Genomic DNA, 13,321 nt, shown 5'->3' with positions numbered 1-13,321 from the left:
AACACAGCCTATAAGAATGCCTAATGCTCACTCTGGTCCGATAACTTAGGGAAAAGGCAAAAAGCAGAAACATTCATTGACCCTGGTCCGTTCCCATACTCTCCTTCTACATACGTTACCCACTACTTTAATCAGCAGGATGGCAAGCTAGCAACAATCAAGTGGGTCACAGTGGGTGGACGGACGTCGGCGTTTGTTGCCGAGCTCCAACAACTTCACTCTCAAGTTGCTCATGTAGCGAAGCCAAGCCTGCAGCTCAAAGATCCACAGGATGTCGGAGACAGCGAAAGTGACTTGACGCCTCTTGAAGATTCAGAACGAGAAATTACCCCTGCCTTGAAAAGAAGCAGACAGAAACGCAAGGTAGGACAGTTTATCATCTACACCTTCTTGACGACCATTCCTGCTGATGCATATATGCCGTTTTAAGGCCAGCAAACCAACATACCTTCCTACACACAACGATAGGCCAAAAAGGACGAAATATACACTAGATGATCCAAAAAGTCACCGTTCATCTTGAAGGACCCACTAGAATACCTATTAATGCATCTTCGCCATAACCTACAGACACAACGCCTTATTCAGGGGCAATTACACTTATTACACTATCGAGAAATCTAACATCCGACTATGCTTGCTTGAGAGATACAAATGGGCATACAAATTGCACAACATGGAAGATTTGTGAACTGATTGAAACGGGAACATTGAGACCGCTCGAAGACGAAGAGGAAACATAAACGGCCACTTCCAAATAGGGCAATCAACGATCAATCAGCGTGTTCCAGCAGCGTACTGCTGGGGATACTGCATCGGATAGTTTGCAGGATGGGCTTGTGGCTGAGCCTGGGCTTGTGCTATAGCCATTGCTTGGGCTTGAGTCATGCGTCCTGGATCCTGCTGGTTCGGGTACATAGCGGGTTGTCCATGCACCATGCCGGACGTCTGCGCCTGTACGAACGCGGCCTGAGCCTGAGCCTGAGCTTGCGCCTGCGCCTGAGCTTGAGCTTGCTGTTGTTGTTGCTGTTGAATCTGCTGCTGCTGATGTGCGTGTGGGTGAGGGAAGTTGTATGTCGGTGGTGCCATAGACCCGGGCACGGGCGCTGGGATGCCATATTGGACCGAGCCAGTGAAGTAGGGATGGGAGAGCGCTTCAGCGGCCGTGATGCGCTTAGAGGGATCAAATTGGAGGAGACGTTCGAGTAAATCAATCGCTACAGGCATCCAATGTTAGAAGATGCGAGAAGATGCGATCCTCGATGCGTACCCTGAGGGGAAGCCTTAGGTAATACTTGTTGGAAAGGTATCTTCGGGTATCGTGGATACTGTTTCAGCTGAGAAGCACTTTCCGTTTGCTGTACAGCTGAGCGTTAGTCTGAAGCAGGGACGTAGACATGCAACACGTACTCCTTCCGTCGCAATTTTACGCAGGATACGCTCGTCGGGCGTACCAATAATACGCATGATGTGTAACAGTTGATCTTGGTTGTCCCTGCCACGGAAAAGTGGTACACCGGATATCATCTCAGCAAATATGCATCCGCATGACCAAACGTCAATTGAGGTGCTGTATGTCCGAGAGCCCATCAGAACATCGGGCGCACGATACCATAGTGTAACAACCTGAATAGTGCAAATGAGACGGGAAGGTGGTTCGGAAATTATTAGACGCACCTCGTTTGAGAAAGTATTTACGGGTACACCGAATGCTCTTGCCAAACCAAAATCGCCTATCTTCAGCTCCCCTTTTCGATTTATGAGCAAATTCTGTGGTTTAAGATCCCGATGGAGTACTCTGTTCTCGTGACAAAAGGCAGTGCCCTTGAGGAGCTGATACATGAAACTTCGGACAGTGTTCGGTTCGAGTGAGCCACGATCGCCATGTACATCCATGTATTTCTTTAAATCACGGTCGGCGAACTCGAAGATGAGGACAAGTTTGGTTTCGGTGTGTATGACATCGTAAAGCCGGACAATGTTGACATGTTTGAGTTCCTTCATGAGGGAAATCTCGCGAATCGCAGTGGAAGGAGTGCCTTCCTCTGCATCGAGGTGGATTTCCTTAAGTGCCACAATTTCGTTGGTGGTCCGTGATCTTCCCTTCGGAAGATTAAGTACTCGCCATCCTCGATTAAAAAAACCTTTTATCACACACCTTGTACACTGTGGCATATGTACCCTCGCCTTCAAGTTTATAAGTGTCACGCAGCAGGACATGAAGTGATGCCATTTACCTAGCTTCTCCAACTATGATAGTATTAGCGACATAACACAAAGATCGGATGGAAATGCACTCGCCTGCACATAGTTCATGTTCTGAGGGGTTACGATACAACGCCCGTAGAATTAGTATGAGTGGATGCAACCGGGAGTTCTCGTTCACAGTAGAAGCTAGAAGTACACAGTCGCGATGGATGAGATAAAGGAGTGTTGCGGAACAGCTGCAGCGTCTTCAACGTTGGTTGATTCGACCGAAGAGGGAACTGTCTTCGAGAGAATACAATAATAGGTGTCAGGTGACCTTTGGTTACCGATCGTACTTTCCAGATCTCGAAAGTCCGACTCCAGTCCTCGGAAGTCCACGTCCACCACTTGCAATACGTACAGCATACATTCAAGGAAAGATCCGTATTATTCCACTGAAGACATGCTCGACACTGCAAAGCACTAAGTTATAATGTATATACCATGTAATTGTTGCGATTACACATGAAAACGAGACAGTGTCTAAAATGAATGAATGGAAGGGTATTTCAAGCGTGCTGCTCAATAAGATATGATGTGTGTTCATGGGTGCATCTCCCAGCCTGCTTTTGCGATGAGTCACGTTAACGACCCGCCCCAAATGCAGGGGACTGCACTTCGATTGGTCCGACGGAAGTTGCAACATCACGTCGCTGGGAATAAGTCATAGATAGATCGACACAAGGAATTGGAAGCGGGCTGGGAGTAAATACGACGGCCGACCCAATGTGTTGAGAGGTGGACAGGGGTTCAGCGTTCGCAAATTCGTACTCCGTCTCATCGCGCGGGGTAAACTGTCTTTGGATGTCCACAACAGAGGCTGCGTCTGTGAGGGGCATTCTTACCCGCACATGAGAGTCGATCGGCGTCGGCCACAGCAGCGTCTGAGTCGTTGGGACGAAGGATGGCCGTCGCCGCGACGAAGGTGGTTCAGGAACTTGTGGCGGAGGTCGGTCTGTGCGCTGTGGGACTTGTCCGCTCAGTAACTGAAGAGCTCGCACCCGCATCTGAGAACGGTTCCGTTCGTATTCCTCTTCTTCGTCGGTTGGTACCTCATTTCCATCCGTATCAATGCGAGCTGTAAACGCATTATCACAACTGCAATGAACTATTGAGTAGAATTGCATACCCCATCCGCGTCTACGATGTCTGCTCGTTGGCAAGCTTCCGCTCATAGATTGCGAAACATTTTGATGTACTCTCTCTGACCTCTCATTTCTTCGACGCTCAGCATATGTTGTGCCTAATGCAGGTTCGACACTATTGAACACAGGTCCCCCGAAGGGACCACGCGTTTGCTCGCGGCGAACTCTCGTCGCACGCCGGAATTCTCCTCGGATATCATCCCGTTGACTAGGTAGCAACCAGCTATATGGATCATCATCCTCTGAATCATCCAATGTGATGTTGTGTACCTGTTCTTCCCCATCAGCATTATAGAAACGGCGGACCCGATAGCTCGTGTCGGACGTGCGAGAAGTATTGTCTACTGGGAGTGTGTCGGCCGACTGATACAGCTGTGACATTGTCCAAGAATCTCTACCCGTAGCGTCAACCGTGGTTGACTGAACTCCAGAGGTAGCTGGTCGCGAAGAAGTTGTGAGACGAGAAGGTCGGCGACCACCAGTCGACATGCGCATCCGCGGAAGTTGAGGGGACACGCTTCTCCAACCTGATTCCACTGTGTTACTGTGGACACTAACCGGCACCCGTCCAACATTCTCGTGTCCTGTGCTCTCGAGAGGTCCCGTCCTATTTGCCTGGGCACCAGGTGGGACACTGGTGGAACGGGCACGACTGACTAGCGCATTCATGTGTTCATTGTGTTCAGCGATCAGCCTGATATCGCGTTGTAGATTGGTAGCGATTTCCATTATCCTTTGTGCAAGGTCAGGGCTAGTGCGTTCGGCCATCCTAGTAACGGTCGATGGGCCGGCTTCTCGCGCTGCAACACGCCTGCCGGTAGTGGTAAAAGAATCGGCCAAGTCTCGCTCCCGGCTCGAGCGAACGTAAGATTCTAAAACAATTGCAGCAGGCCGAGACTGCGATTGCGATTGCGTCTGTGAAGGTTCAGGTCGCGGACCGAATCGAAATGTGGAGAGCCGGGAAGGGCGAGGGTGTACGGGGAATGGGTCAAGGTTGAAAGGCTCTCCAGATTCCACTCTACGTTGCAGCTCATTGACCTCTTCTAGCGCTCTCGTGATTCCTCCATCTGGGTCGAGGCTCGGGTCTGGGGTCCCTAAACGTTCAGCATTGCTTCGAGACCGGAGTGGCGGACTGAGGTCATGCAGCGTAGCGATGGAAGTGGGGTCGTTCTGCAAGCGTTCCAGTTCTGGAGCAGAAAGAACAATGGCATAGTGGTCGGGTCCCATTTGGGATCTGGAAGTGGAGCTTACGGCCGATGTCGTCGAGTGATCCGGAGGCGCCATACGAGTCCTGACTGATTCAAGAGCGGCTCGCAGTGTGCGGACGCGAGCGAAAGTAGTCTCCAAGGCCCCTGCTGCGCGTATAAAGCTGGCCTGCGAGTCGAGAAGATTTTCCAAACCTGCGCCAAAGGAAGGTCGAGTAGCTTGGCTTGTCCTATTCTCTCTTGCCTGAGTTGTCAAAATAGAGGACAAAGCAGTGGTATCCAAACCAGTCACTACGTCTAAGAATGAAGTCTGGGAGCCAGAATTTGTAGTTTGTGAAGGAACGGATGCTTCAGCCTCGTTCGAAGTGGGTAGGTTATCAGCCATGTCTTGAACACACAAACATTGTCAGTGCAATCAGGATATATAAATGAATTGCCTCGCTGACGTGACGAAGTTCCGAAGAGCGGCCTTCCCATTGACAAGTCGTATCGACCCGTTCGTTGGAGACTCGCCAAGTAACTCCTGGTAAATCTTGAAGAGAGAGCTCGCGGAAGGTATGTCCACAACAGAAGTTACAGAACGAGAATAGAGGCAGCGGTGCTGGAGTTTCTGACGACGTTGACCATGTGTGGCTGAGTTAGCGCGACTCCGACTAGCAAAGTTGTGGCGGGAACGTGAGACGACAAACATGCGAGGTTCCAGTCCACAGAATAATTATGCAAAAATCAGACATCATTGCTATAAATTCATAGGAGGAAAACTCCAGAACGCCAGAATGAGCTGAACAAAGGACGGTCATTCACTTTCGTCCTCGTCCTCATCTTCACTGTATTCCTCTGCCTCATCGTCTATAAAACCATTCGCCATCGGTCCGTCTTCATCGTCCTCACCATCGTCGTCGTCGTCGTTTTCTTCTTCAGCTTCTTCCTCTTCCTCTTCATCACTATTATCATCAGTCTCTCCGTCTTCGCTTTCATCCTCCTCACTCCCCCCTAGCTCAACGTCCTCTACACTTCCTCCTTCATCTGCACTCTCAACTTCTACATCCATCTTCTTCGTGTCCTCATCCTCACTTTCACCTTCAACATACCGTCTTGGCTGTCGTTTATGATGCCTTTTTTTCTTACCCTTTGGCAATGGCAACGAGGCTGGTGGGCCAGATGACCTCATCTCAATCTGCGAGATGACCATGTCAAGTCGTCCACTCAGCGAGAGAAGGCTCTCCTGAAGTGCTAATCGTGTGGTGAGCGTCGCGTGCAGACCGGACAAACGCGCCACTAGATCCGGCATCTGGAGAGCACACAAAGCATGTGAACTAAAAAGGTCTGCGACACAGTGAAGAGGACGTACCGTCATAAGATGGCCGCTATGTGTAGCGAGAACTGCCCTAATCCAGTTGATGAGTGTTGTACCCCTTTGCGAGCTCGCTCCTCCTCCCCCACCCTTCATACTGGCCGCCCGCGCGCCCCGTCCTAACCGCTCCACGCACGCCGTGATTAGCGAAACAGCCAGTTGTGGGGGGAGTCTTCGGACTGTATTGCGTATTAGGGCCGCGTCCGAATGAGCAAGGCAAGTCTCGAGTAACCGCGCATCTGAAGAATGCAATGCTTGAATTAATGTGCGGGTCAGAGAGTTTGCGGGGACAGCATCAAGGCCCGCATCGCGTTTCCTTTTTTTTGTGGACGTCACGCCGGCAGGACTTGGTCCGGCTGCGTCTTCCTCGCTGGACTCGGAAGAGTGGCTTGCTGTATCTTCATTGCCATTCAGGGCGGTCAGTCGTTGACCGAGGCTAAGCTCTGCTAGATCGGCATCAAGCTCTCCGTCAACATTTTGTATTGTGAGATCGTCAAGGGATGGATTTTGGCCCAGCTCAACTCCCGACCGCACGGCCAAGGATGAGGATTCCGCATACCGTTTTGTTGGAGGTAAATTCGGATGATCTGAAATTGCCTGTTGTTGCCATGAGGTAGAAGCTGCAGGTTGTTCGCGCGGGCGTTTTGCGCGTGGCTGGTTGCCTTTTGACGGAGAGGATACCATCGCAATCCTAAGCTGTAGGGAGCGGTTTTGGTGCCGGATGGCACACTTGCAAAGAACTTGAAGATCGGTGCAGAGATTCTCTGATTCGGTTCCTGATTGGCTGGATGACCTGTGTCACGTGAAGCTATCGCTTACATAAGTTCCCCGAGTCGGATCCCGATCGCGGGAATATACACGTGTGTTTTTCGTACAATCGACCGATTTTATTTGAGAACCAATGAGGTTGAAAGGACCCGGTTGCCTTTGCGACTGAAAGTCGTTGCCCATCCGTAGTAGTTCAGTCGACGTGCTCCCTACGACCGACCACTATGGCGTCCGCCCGCGACCAGTCCATGAAGGCTTCAATGCCTGCCTACACGTCCAATCCAACGCACGAGGTTTTTACCTCGGCGTTTTTCTCATCGTCTTCGGGCTCCGCTAACTGGCTTTTCACGACCCTGGCTATCGTCTTTGCCTTGTTGGTACTAGAACAGTCGGTATATCGATATAAGAAACGCCATCTGCCTGGTGCCAATTGGACCATTCCGCTTATCGGCAAGTTCGCCGACTCCGTTAAACCTACCATGGAAGGCTACAAGAAGCAGTGGCAATCCGGTGCTTTAAGTGCTGTCAGCGTATTCAACATGTAACGTATTGTCCTGATTGTTCCTGGAAGTCGACCATTAATGTGGTGCCCACTACGCAGTTTTATCGTCATGGCGTCTACAAACGAATATGCCCGCAAGATCTTCAACTCGCCGAACCATGCCGAGCCCTGCCTTGTATATTCCGCGAAGCAGGTCCTTCTATCTGACAATTGGTGCGCAGGCAATCCTTCACCGTAGCACTTTGTAGCCTAACTTATCTATCTCTCACAGGGTCTTCTTGACGGGGAAAGTTCATGTTGAATATCGTCGGATTCTCAATACCTTGTTCACTCGCAAGGCTCTCGGGTACGTAAAGGTATTTGATCATGAGGTCATACCGGATCTAATCTCCCCACTCAATATCCTTTAGTGTCTACGTGGGTATCCAGGACGAGATCACGCGCGAGCATATCGCGAAATGGCTTGCTGAAGCAGCAAAGGATCCCTCGCCGAAGCCTATCATGATGCCTGCGCGTGATCTGAACATGGTAACTTCCCTTCGCGTTTTCTGTGGGAAGTACATTCCCGATCATGCCGCGCAAGAAATTGCGGACAAGTACTGGACAATCACCGTTGCTCTGGAACTCGTCAATTTCCCTCTCGCGCTCCCGGGCACGAAGATTTATCGAGCGATCCAAGCACGAAAGATCGCGATGCGCTGGTTGGAACACGCAGCACACGAGAGTAAGAAGGCGATGGCGGCAGGTGGTGAACCAGGGTGTATGCTCGATGAATGGGTGCATGTACTCGCGGACCCAAATCACAAGGGTCGCCGCGAGTTTAGTGACCATGAGATGGCAATGGTTGTGTTCTCGTTCCTTTTCGCCAGCCAGGACGCGATGAGCAGCGGATTGATTTATGGTTTCCAACACCTGGCAGATCATCCGGAGATTCTCGAGAAGTTGCGGGAGGAGCAAGCTCGCGTGCGTGGTGGCGACTTCCAGAAGCCGGTCACGCTTGAGATGATGGATGAAATGCCTTATCTTCGTGCCGTGGTCAAGGAGAGCATGCGTGTCAAGCCGCCCGTTACGATGGTTCCGTACAAGACGACGAAGGCGTTCCCCATCTCTAGCGACTATACCGTCCCTGTAGGTAGCATGGTGATCCCGTCCATCTACCCTTCATTACACGATGCGGAGGTTTTCCCTGAACCTGAAGCATTCCTACCGGAGCGCTGGTTGGACCCGCAAGGCAGCGCCAACCAGAATCCCAAAAACTATCTTGTATTCGGTAGCGGACCTCATAAGTGCATCGGCATCGAGTATGCTGTGATGAACATTGGGTTGGTTCTTGCGGATGCAGCTGTTCTAATGAACTGGGAACACGTTCGTACAGAGAAGAGCGACAAAGTCCAGTACGTGCCCCGACTTGAGCTTCCCGTTATTGGTACTCACACTACAAATTTCAGGATCATTGCAACTCTTTTCCCTCAGGATGGCTGCCTCATGAAGTTTACTCCTCGCGAACAGGCATCATAGAACATTTGGCCCGTTTCACTTAATTCTTCGCTCGTAGATTCATTCATTTCCACCGACGATCTTCTTATTTTGGCATTAATACCCACTTCATACAGCACTTATTCTAGAATGTAATGTCCGGTGAAAGGATGGCAGCATCAGCTGGCGGACTGTGATCAATTAATCAAAATTACGATATGACGAGGTCATTGTAACGCTGTGCAACAAGAGCTGGGTTGGTATCTATTCACTTCCGTGCTTGCTTCTGGACATCCTCCCTGAAGTCGCGTGCCCCTTCACGTACGCCCGCAGAGGTCTAACAGTGCGTCAGCGTAGGCAACTGGGAGGGTTTATCGCAAAGATTGACTTGCCTCGTTGGCTTTCTCACTTGCTTGACTGGTCGCCTTTTTTGCCTTGTCCACCTTTGGAGCTAGAAACGGTGTCATGATCTAGCAATGCGATGTTCTCGTTCAACTCACCCAAGGTCTCCTTTGTTGCCCCCGTGACTTCTTCACCCTTCTCGAGAGCCGATGCCAGACCGCGTCCAACTGATATATTCACCTGCGATGGCATGAGTATTTAATGCGTTGCTTGGGGCGCGGTGTGCGAACCTTGTGTGCGACCTCTTTGACATTTTCTGTTGCAGACTTTGCTGCGACGGGCGAGACATGAAGTGCGCGCGAGCTCGCGGCGAAAGCAGAGCTGCGAATGGCAGGGGTAATTGCAGTGCGAAAGATGGACATGATGGTCGTCGTGAAAGCTGTGGGCGATGAACGTGTGGGCTCAATGCAGGATGCGCTGCGGCTAAAATAGTCGGTGGTGGGTAGGCATGACGTCGCTGACTCTGGAGTGGAGGAGCAGGGTGTCGTCATGCCTGCTAAATGCTTCAGCCACCGTCGCGTCGCGTCTGATCACGAGACCAGAAAGTGTCCCCTCCCTAAACAAGTAATAATATGTGTCCAATTTCTTGCCTTATAAGTTACTCTTGACAGTGAGATCCTGCCCTCACGTACTCGTAGTCTGGCTGAGCACATGAGGCTTATCTGCAAGTGCTCTCGGATCTCTGCACAGTATGATCTTTCTGATACGTGATATCATTCATGTTGAGAACGCAGATGTCGGACGAGGTCGCCTACTTTCGTCTCCATCTTCACTAATTCTACCACTAGCAGGTTATTCACCAGGACTAATTCTTCGTGGCCTCGCAATGGAGTACAGGCGAGGCGGCATACTCAAGGGGCAATTTACGTGGACGGATTCTGCACGAGATTCAAGGGGGTAGCTGTTGACATGATAGATGACTGCATCTATCACGCGGTGAGATGTGGCTGAATCCCTCAGTCTCAGCTGGCCACTCAAAAACAGCCCGCTACATATCATCAGATTCTGAAATTGAGGCTGTACCGTCTTGAAATCTGATCATACCAGGTGAGTTGCGACCCCTTTCAGTCCTGCATACGACTGTATCGGCCCCGGTGTTGAGTTTGTGGGAGAAGTGAGGCCTTACCGGGTCGAACAGGCACCACATACTCCTGGTACTGAGGGCATACTCATGTTTATATCGGCCACTGGTACCTGTATATATCAGACATGGAAGTATTGGGGTGCTATTTGCAATCGCTGTTGCATAGGGACAAGGTGATTGACTTCAAATAGCCGCTTGAACAATGTTGCACAGCGGTTCTGGTCTTGGGATGTGTCATGCGCGCGATGGATGGCTGCTGACTTTTGAGGTATCTCATGTTGGGCGGCAGGACTTCCTGATCTTACTAGGAGTAATCAATATGGTCCCGACATCGTTGCAACCGCTCCCAGGCTCCATCCATCCCCTCACTGACTGTGTCGCTGCGTCTCTCTTTGCTTCGTTGTGCTAGGCTTCCGGTAGGAGGCTAGACAGTCCACTCTTTATGTTTTTGGCGGCAGTCCTAACCATTTCTCTTGTCCTTTCGTCGTGTTCAACATTTGTGTCAGGAAAGCTGCAGAACATCACTGTCGACGATACTTTGGGCGACCCTGTACTAGGTTTACAAATCACTTATTCTCCATCGGACCTGTGGAGCTATGGTCCGAATTGTACAGACTGTGCTGCCCATCCAGAGGCAGAATTGGCTTACGACGGGACATGGCATGATACCACATATAACAGTTCTCTTTCCGAATCACCTTTCAATGCATCATTAATTTTCAATGGTGAGTGGGCATAAGTATTATTGAAGCTTAGCATCTGAATCGATGGTCCTCTTCAGGCTCGGCAATCTATGTTTATTGCATCGTCTTCCACACCATAGCGGATCCTAATGCCCAGGCATATATGCGTTTTGCTATCGACGATGAGGTTGTCGGCACATTTGAACTCACTCCCTCCGGTTCGGGCCAAGTCGACTATCATTACGCCGTTTACAAGAACGAGACAATCAATCCCGGGGTGCACACATTCACGCTTATGAATGGCAGCCCGGGTGGGTCTACATCGCTTGCTCTCCTCGATTATGTTATTTACTCGTAAGGGCATCTACATTGTTATCTTTTGTTGTAGCTCAAGCCCAAATATCACTAGTATGGAAGTTGCGGACGATGTAAATGAGCCTTCAGGAGTCGAAACTTCTACTACTCTTCCAAGTGCGCCGATCGCAAACCACACGGTATGGGTGACGACTGATGGCATCAGTGCAACTACAAGCCGAACTATCATAATCGCTGTTTCCACAGTGGGCGGAGTCTTGTTATTGACTGCTATGATACTTGTCTTCCTTTGGGCACGTCGCCGCCATCGCATAGTGGAACGCGAGGGTACTGTTCGCTGGGCCAAGGACTTAACTGGCCAGGGTCCATCACTCCGGTCCTCTCGGACTTTTTTTCGAGCGCTGTTTCCAAGTACAGATAGCATACGGTCACAGTGGCAAGATCGCGAGGGCACCGTGAAAAGCAATGTCTCGACTCTTCTTGAAAAACCCCGCAACTGTGATATACCAGAGATCTTACAGGTTCAATCCCTGCAAGATTCGCCTAACATCAAAAATTTATCAGGTGAAGATCATCGCAGTACGCACATGGAGGTTAAGACTCTGCTCCCCACCCCCCCACCTCGTCTTGTGGTGAAAATTCCACAGCGTCTCCCAACTCCTGCTATTTCGGACCGCGACATCAAGGGGATGTATGCCCTCACCCAACCCGCCCCACCTCCCACTCCCGTTCTCCCTGTCAGCCGAGTCTCATGTCCCCTTAATCACGTCCCCCCTGTTCCGCCTCTGCCTCCGAATATCCGACCGCGGTCAACGGTGACATTATCCACGAGAACGCCAAGTTCGGGACCAGAGACGAGTCGGACGAGCGCGGCACTGACCTATATCAGCATTGCAACCACTCCGACGAGCGTTGTACCATCGGGCTACTTCATTCCACAACCAGAGACGCCAGACATGCCGGCGCGAGCTGACAGCGTTAAGACGATCAAAGACCGTTCGACTCGACGGCCTGGCGCGAGGAGCAGATCAAGAGCTGTGTCCACAGTAGATGGCCCTAGTGGGGGGAGGGATTACCCAGCGTTGCAGCCAGAGGTCGGTCCGGAACAGCTACCACAGCCGGCGAAGCCCTTGACCACTGAGGAGCGAGATCCTCCATCATATACACAGACCTATGTCCGACCCGAATCGCTCGCTGTCGACGATGCTATGAGCCTTTATTCGCAGCCGTGATCGACGTCTTGGAGCATTCCTTGTTTCTTGTTTAACTTTGATATGTATTTGCCATCGCCGACTGTGCTCTATTGAAAGTCCCGAGGTTGTTCGAAAATTTGTTATTATTATTTTGATTGTTGTATCTGGACTCTGGGATCTCTGGTTCATCTGTGCTCTTCTGTCGTCGCACAAGGACAAGGATGTCGTGGTGCAAGGGGTTCATGAAGTCATGATAAGCACATCAGCATCGCTCGCGCTTTGATCGCGACAGGCTAGACCACACTCTACTATGGATGCCACTAGTTCCAATCACAACCCCATGACTTCCCCCGCTGCATTGCTGGCGCTGTACCTCCAGCGTGCCTCCTTGACTTCCTAGTCACGACTATCGGGGAAAACAGGCTAGAAACGGGAGTTACAGGCCAGCGCACTAGTAAATCACACCTGTAAGCTTTGCCACGAACGACACGTGCAGGGTAGAAAGGCAAACAGATCCCAGCGCGTGAGCGATTCATAAGGAGTCGTGGTCAACTGTAAGGTACACGCCTTGATCCGCCGTTGGGTCATGCTCACACTAGAAGACTGCCGTTGTTGTCTTTTCCTCTACATACGGTGAGCAATCTCAATGATTCTCATCCGTGTCGAAGACACCCGATCTTCGTCTGGTCCTGACCTGGCCTGAGCTATCTCTGGACTCTGGTTCGATCCGGCTTGTCCCCAGACCACACAGTTTACGCCGTTCTCTCTCCGTTTACCGCGTGCTAGGCCCCGATCTCATCGAGCAAGCACCCGTACTAGTCTGATCACTGATCGGAGGATTGGGTTGGTGAGGATATCGATACTTGTTACGAATTACTGTCTCGATCATTTTCGCCTCGCTGGCCAGGCTAGTCGACAGATCACAATTGCTCTGTTACATTGTTTTT

At 50.9% G+C, this 13,321-nt stretch overlaps 6 protein-coding genes across 6 annotated transcripts; 2 read left to right on the top strand and 4 right to left on the bottom strand.

Annotated features, from left to right (window-relative positions):
- Positions 1-777: 777 nt before the first annotated feature.
- On the bottom strand, positions 778-2,233 carry FIBRA_03351 (uncharacterized protein; the record flags this gene model as incomplete). Its single annotated transcript, XM_012325195.1, has 5 exons — positions 778-1,217; positions 1,271-1,358; positions 1,411-1,626; positions 1,678-2,103; positions 2,159-2,233. 5 exons carry the CDS (start codon positions 2,231-2,233, stop codon positions 778-780), a joined length of 1,245 nt encoding a protein of 414 aa, XP_012180585.1.
- Positions 2,234-2,831: 598 nt separating this feature from the next.
- FIBRA_03350 (uncharacterized protein) lies at positions 2,832-4,982 on the bottom strand (the record flags this gene model as incomplete). The annotated part of the gene is made up of 2 exons (XM_012325194.1): positions 2,832-3,325; positions 3,377-4,982. The coding sequence occupies 2 exons, from the start codon at positions 4,980-4,982 to the stop codon at positions 2,832-2,834; spliced, it is 2,100 nt and encodes a 699-aa protein (XP_012180584.1).
- A 411-nt stretch (positions 4,983-5,393) lies between these two features.
- Positions 5,394-6,635, bottom strand: FIBRA_03349 (uncharacterized protein; the record flags this gene model as incomplete). Its single annotated transcript, XM_012325193.1, has 2 exons — positions 5,394-5,888; positions 5,949-6,635. 2 exons carry the CDS (start codon positions 6,633-6,635, stop codon positions 5,394-5,396), a joined length of 1,182 nt encoding a protein of 393 aa, XP_012180583.1.
- A 308-nt stretch (positions 6,636-6,943) lies between these two features.
- Positions 6,944-8,739, top strand: FIBRA_03348 (uncharacterized protein; the record flags this gene model as incomplete). Its single annotated transcript, XM_012325192.1, has 5 exons — positions 6,944-7,260; positions 7,321-7,434; positions 7,493-7,567; positions 7,632-8,615; positions 8,670-8,739. The coding sequence occupies 5 exons, from the start codon at positions 6,944-6,946 to the stop codon at positions 8,737-8,739; spliced, it is 1,560 nt and encodes a 519-aa protein (XP_012180582.1).
- A 329-nt stretch (positions 8,740-9,068) lies between these two features.
- Positions 9,069-9,461, bottom strand: FIBRA_03347 (uncharacterized protein; the record flags this gene model as incomplete). The annotated part of the gene is made up of 3 exons (XM_012325191.1): positions 9,069-9,148; positions 9,198-9,279; positions 9,330-9,461. 3 exons carry the CDS (start codon positions 9,459-9,461, stop codon positions 9,069-9,071), a joined length of 294 nt encoding a protein of 97 aa, XP_012180581.1.
- Positions 9,462-10,625: 1,164 nt separating this feature from the next.
- On the top strand, positions 10,626-12,413 carry FIBRA_03346 (uncharacterized protein; the record flags this gene model as incomplete). The annotated part of the gene is made up of 3 exons (XM_012325190.1): positions 10,626-10,908; positions 10,965-11,220; positions 11,276-12,413. The coding sequence occupies 3 exons, from the start codon at positions 10,626-10,628 to the stop codon at positions 12,411-12,413; spliced, it is 1,677 nt and encodes a 558-aa protein (XP_012180580.1).
- Between the last annotated feature and the right edge of the window lie 908 nt (positions 12,414-13,321).

Source organism: Fibroporia radiculosa (assembly GCF_000313525.1).
Source record: "Fibroporia radiculosa TFFH 294 genomic supercontigs, scaffold1935, whole genome shotgun sequence".
NCBI lineage: Eukaryota > Fungi > Basidiomycota > Agaricomycetes > Polyporales > Fibroporiaceae > Fibroporia > Fibroporia radiculosa.
Note: the sequence above shows the minus strand (reverse complement) of the source record. Positions and strands in the feature narration are given on the sequence as shown.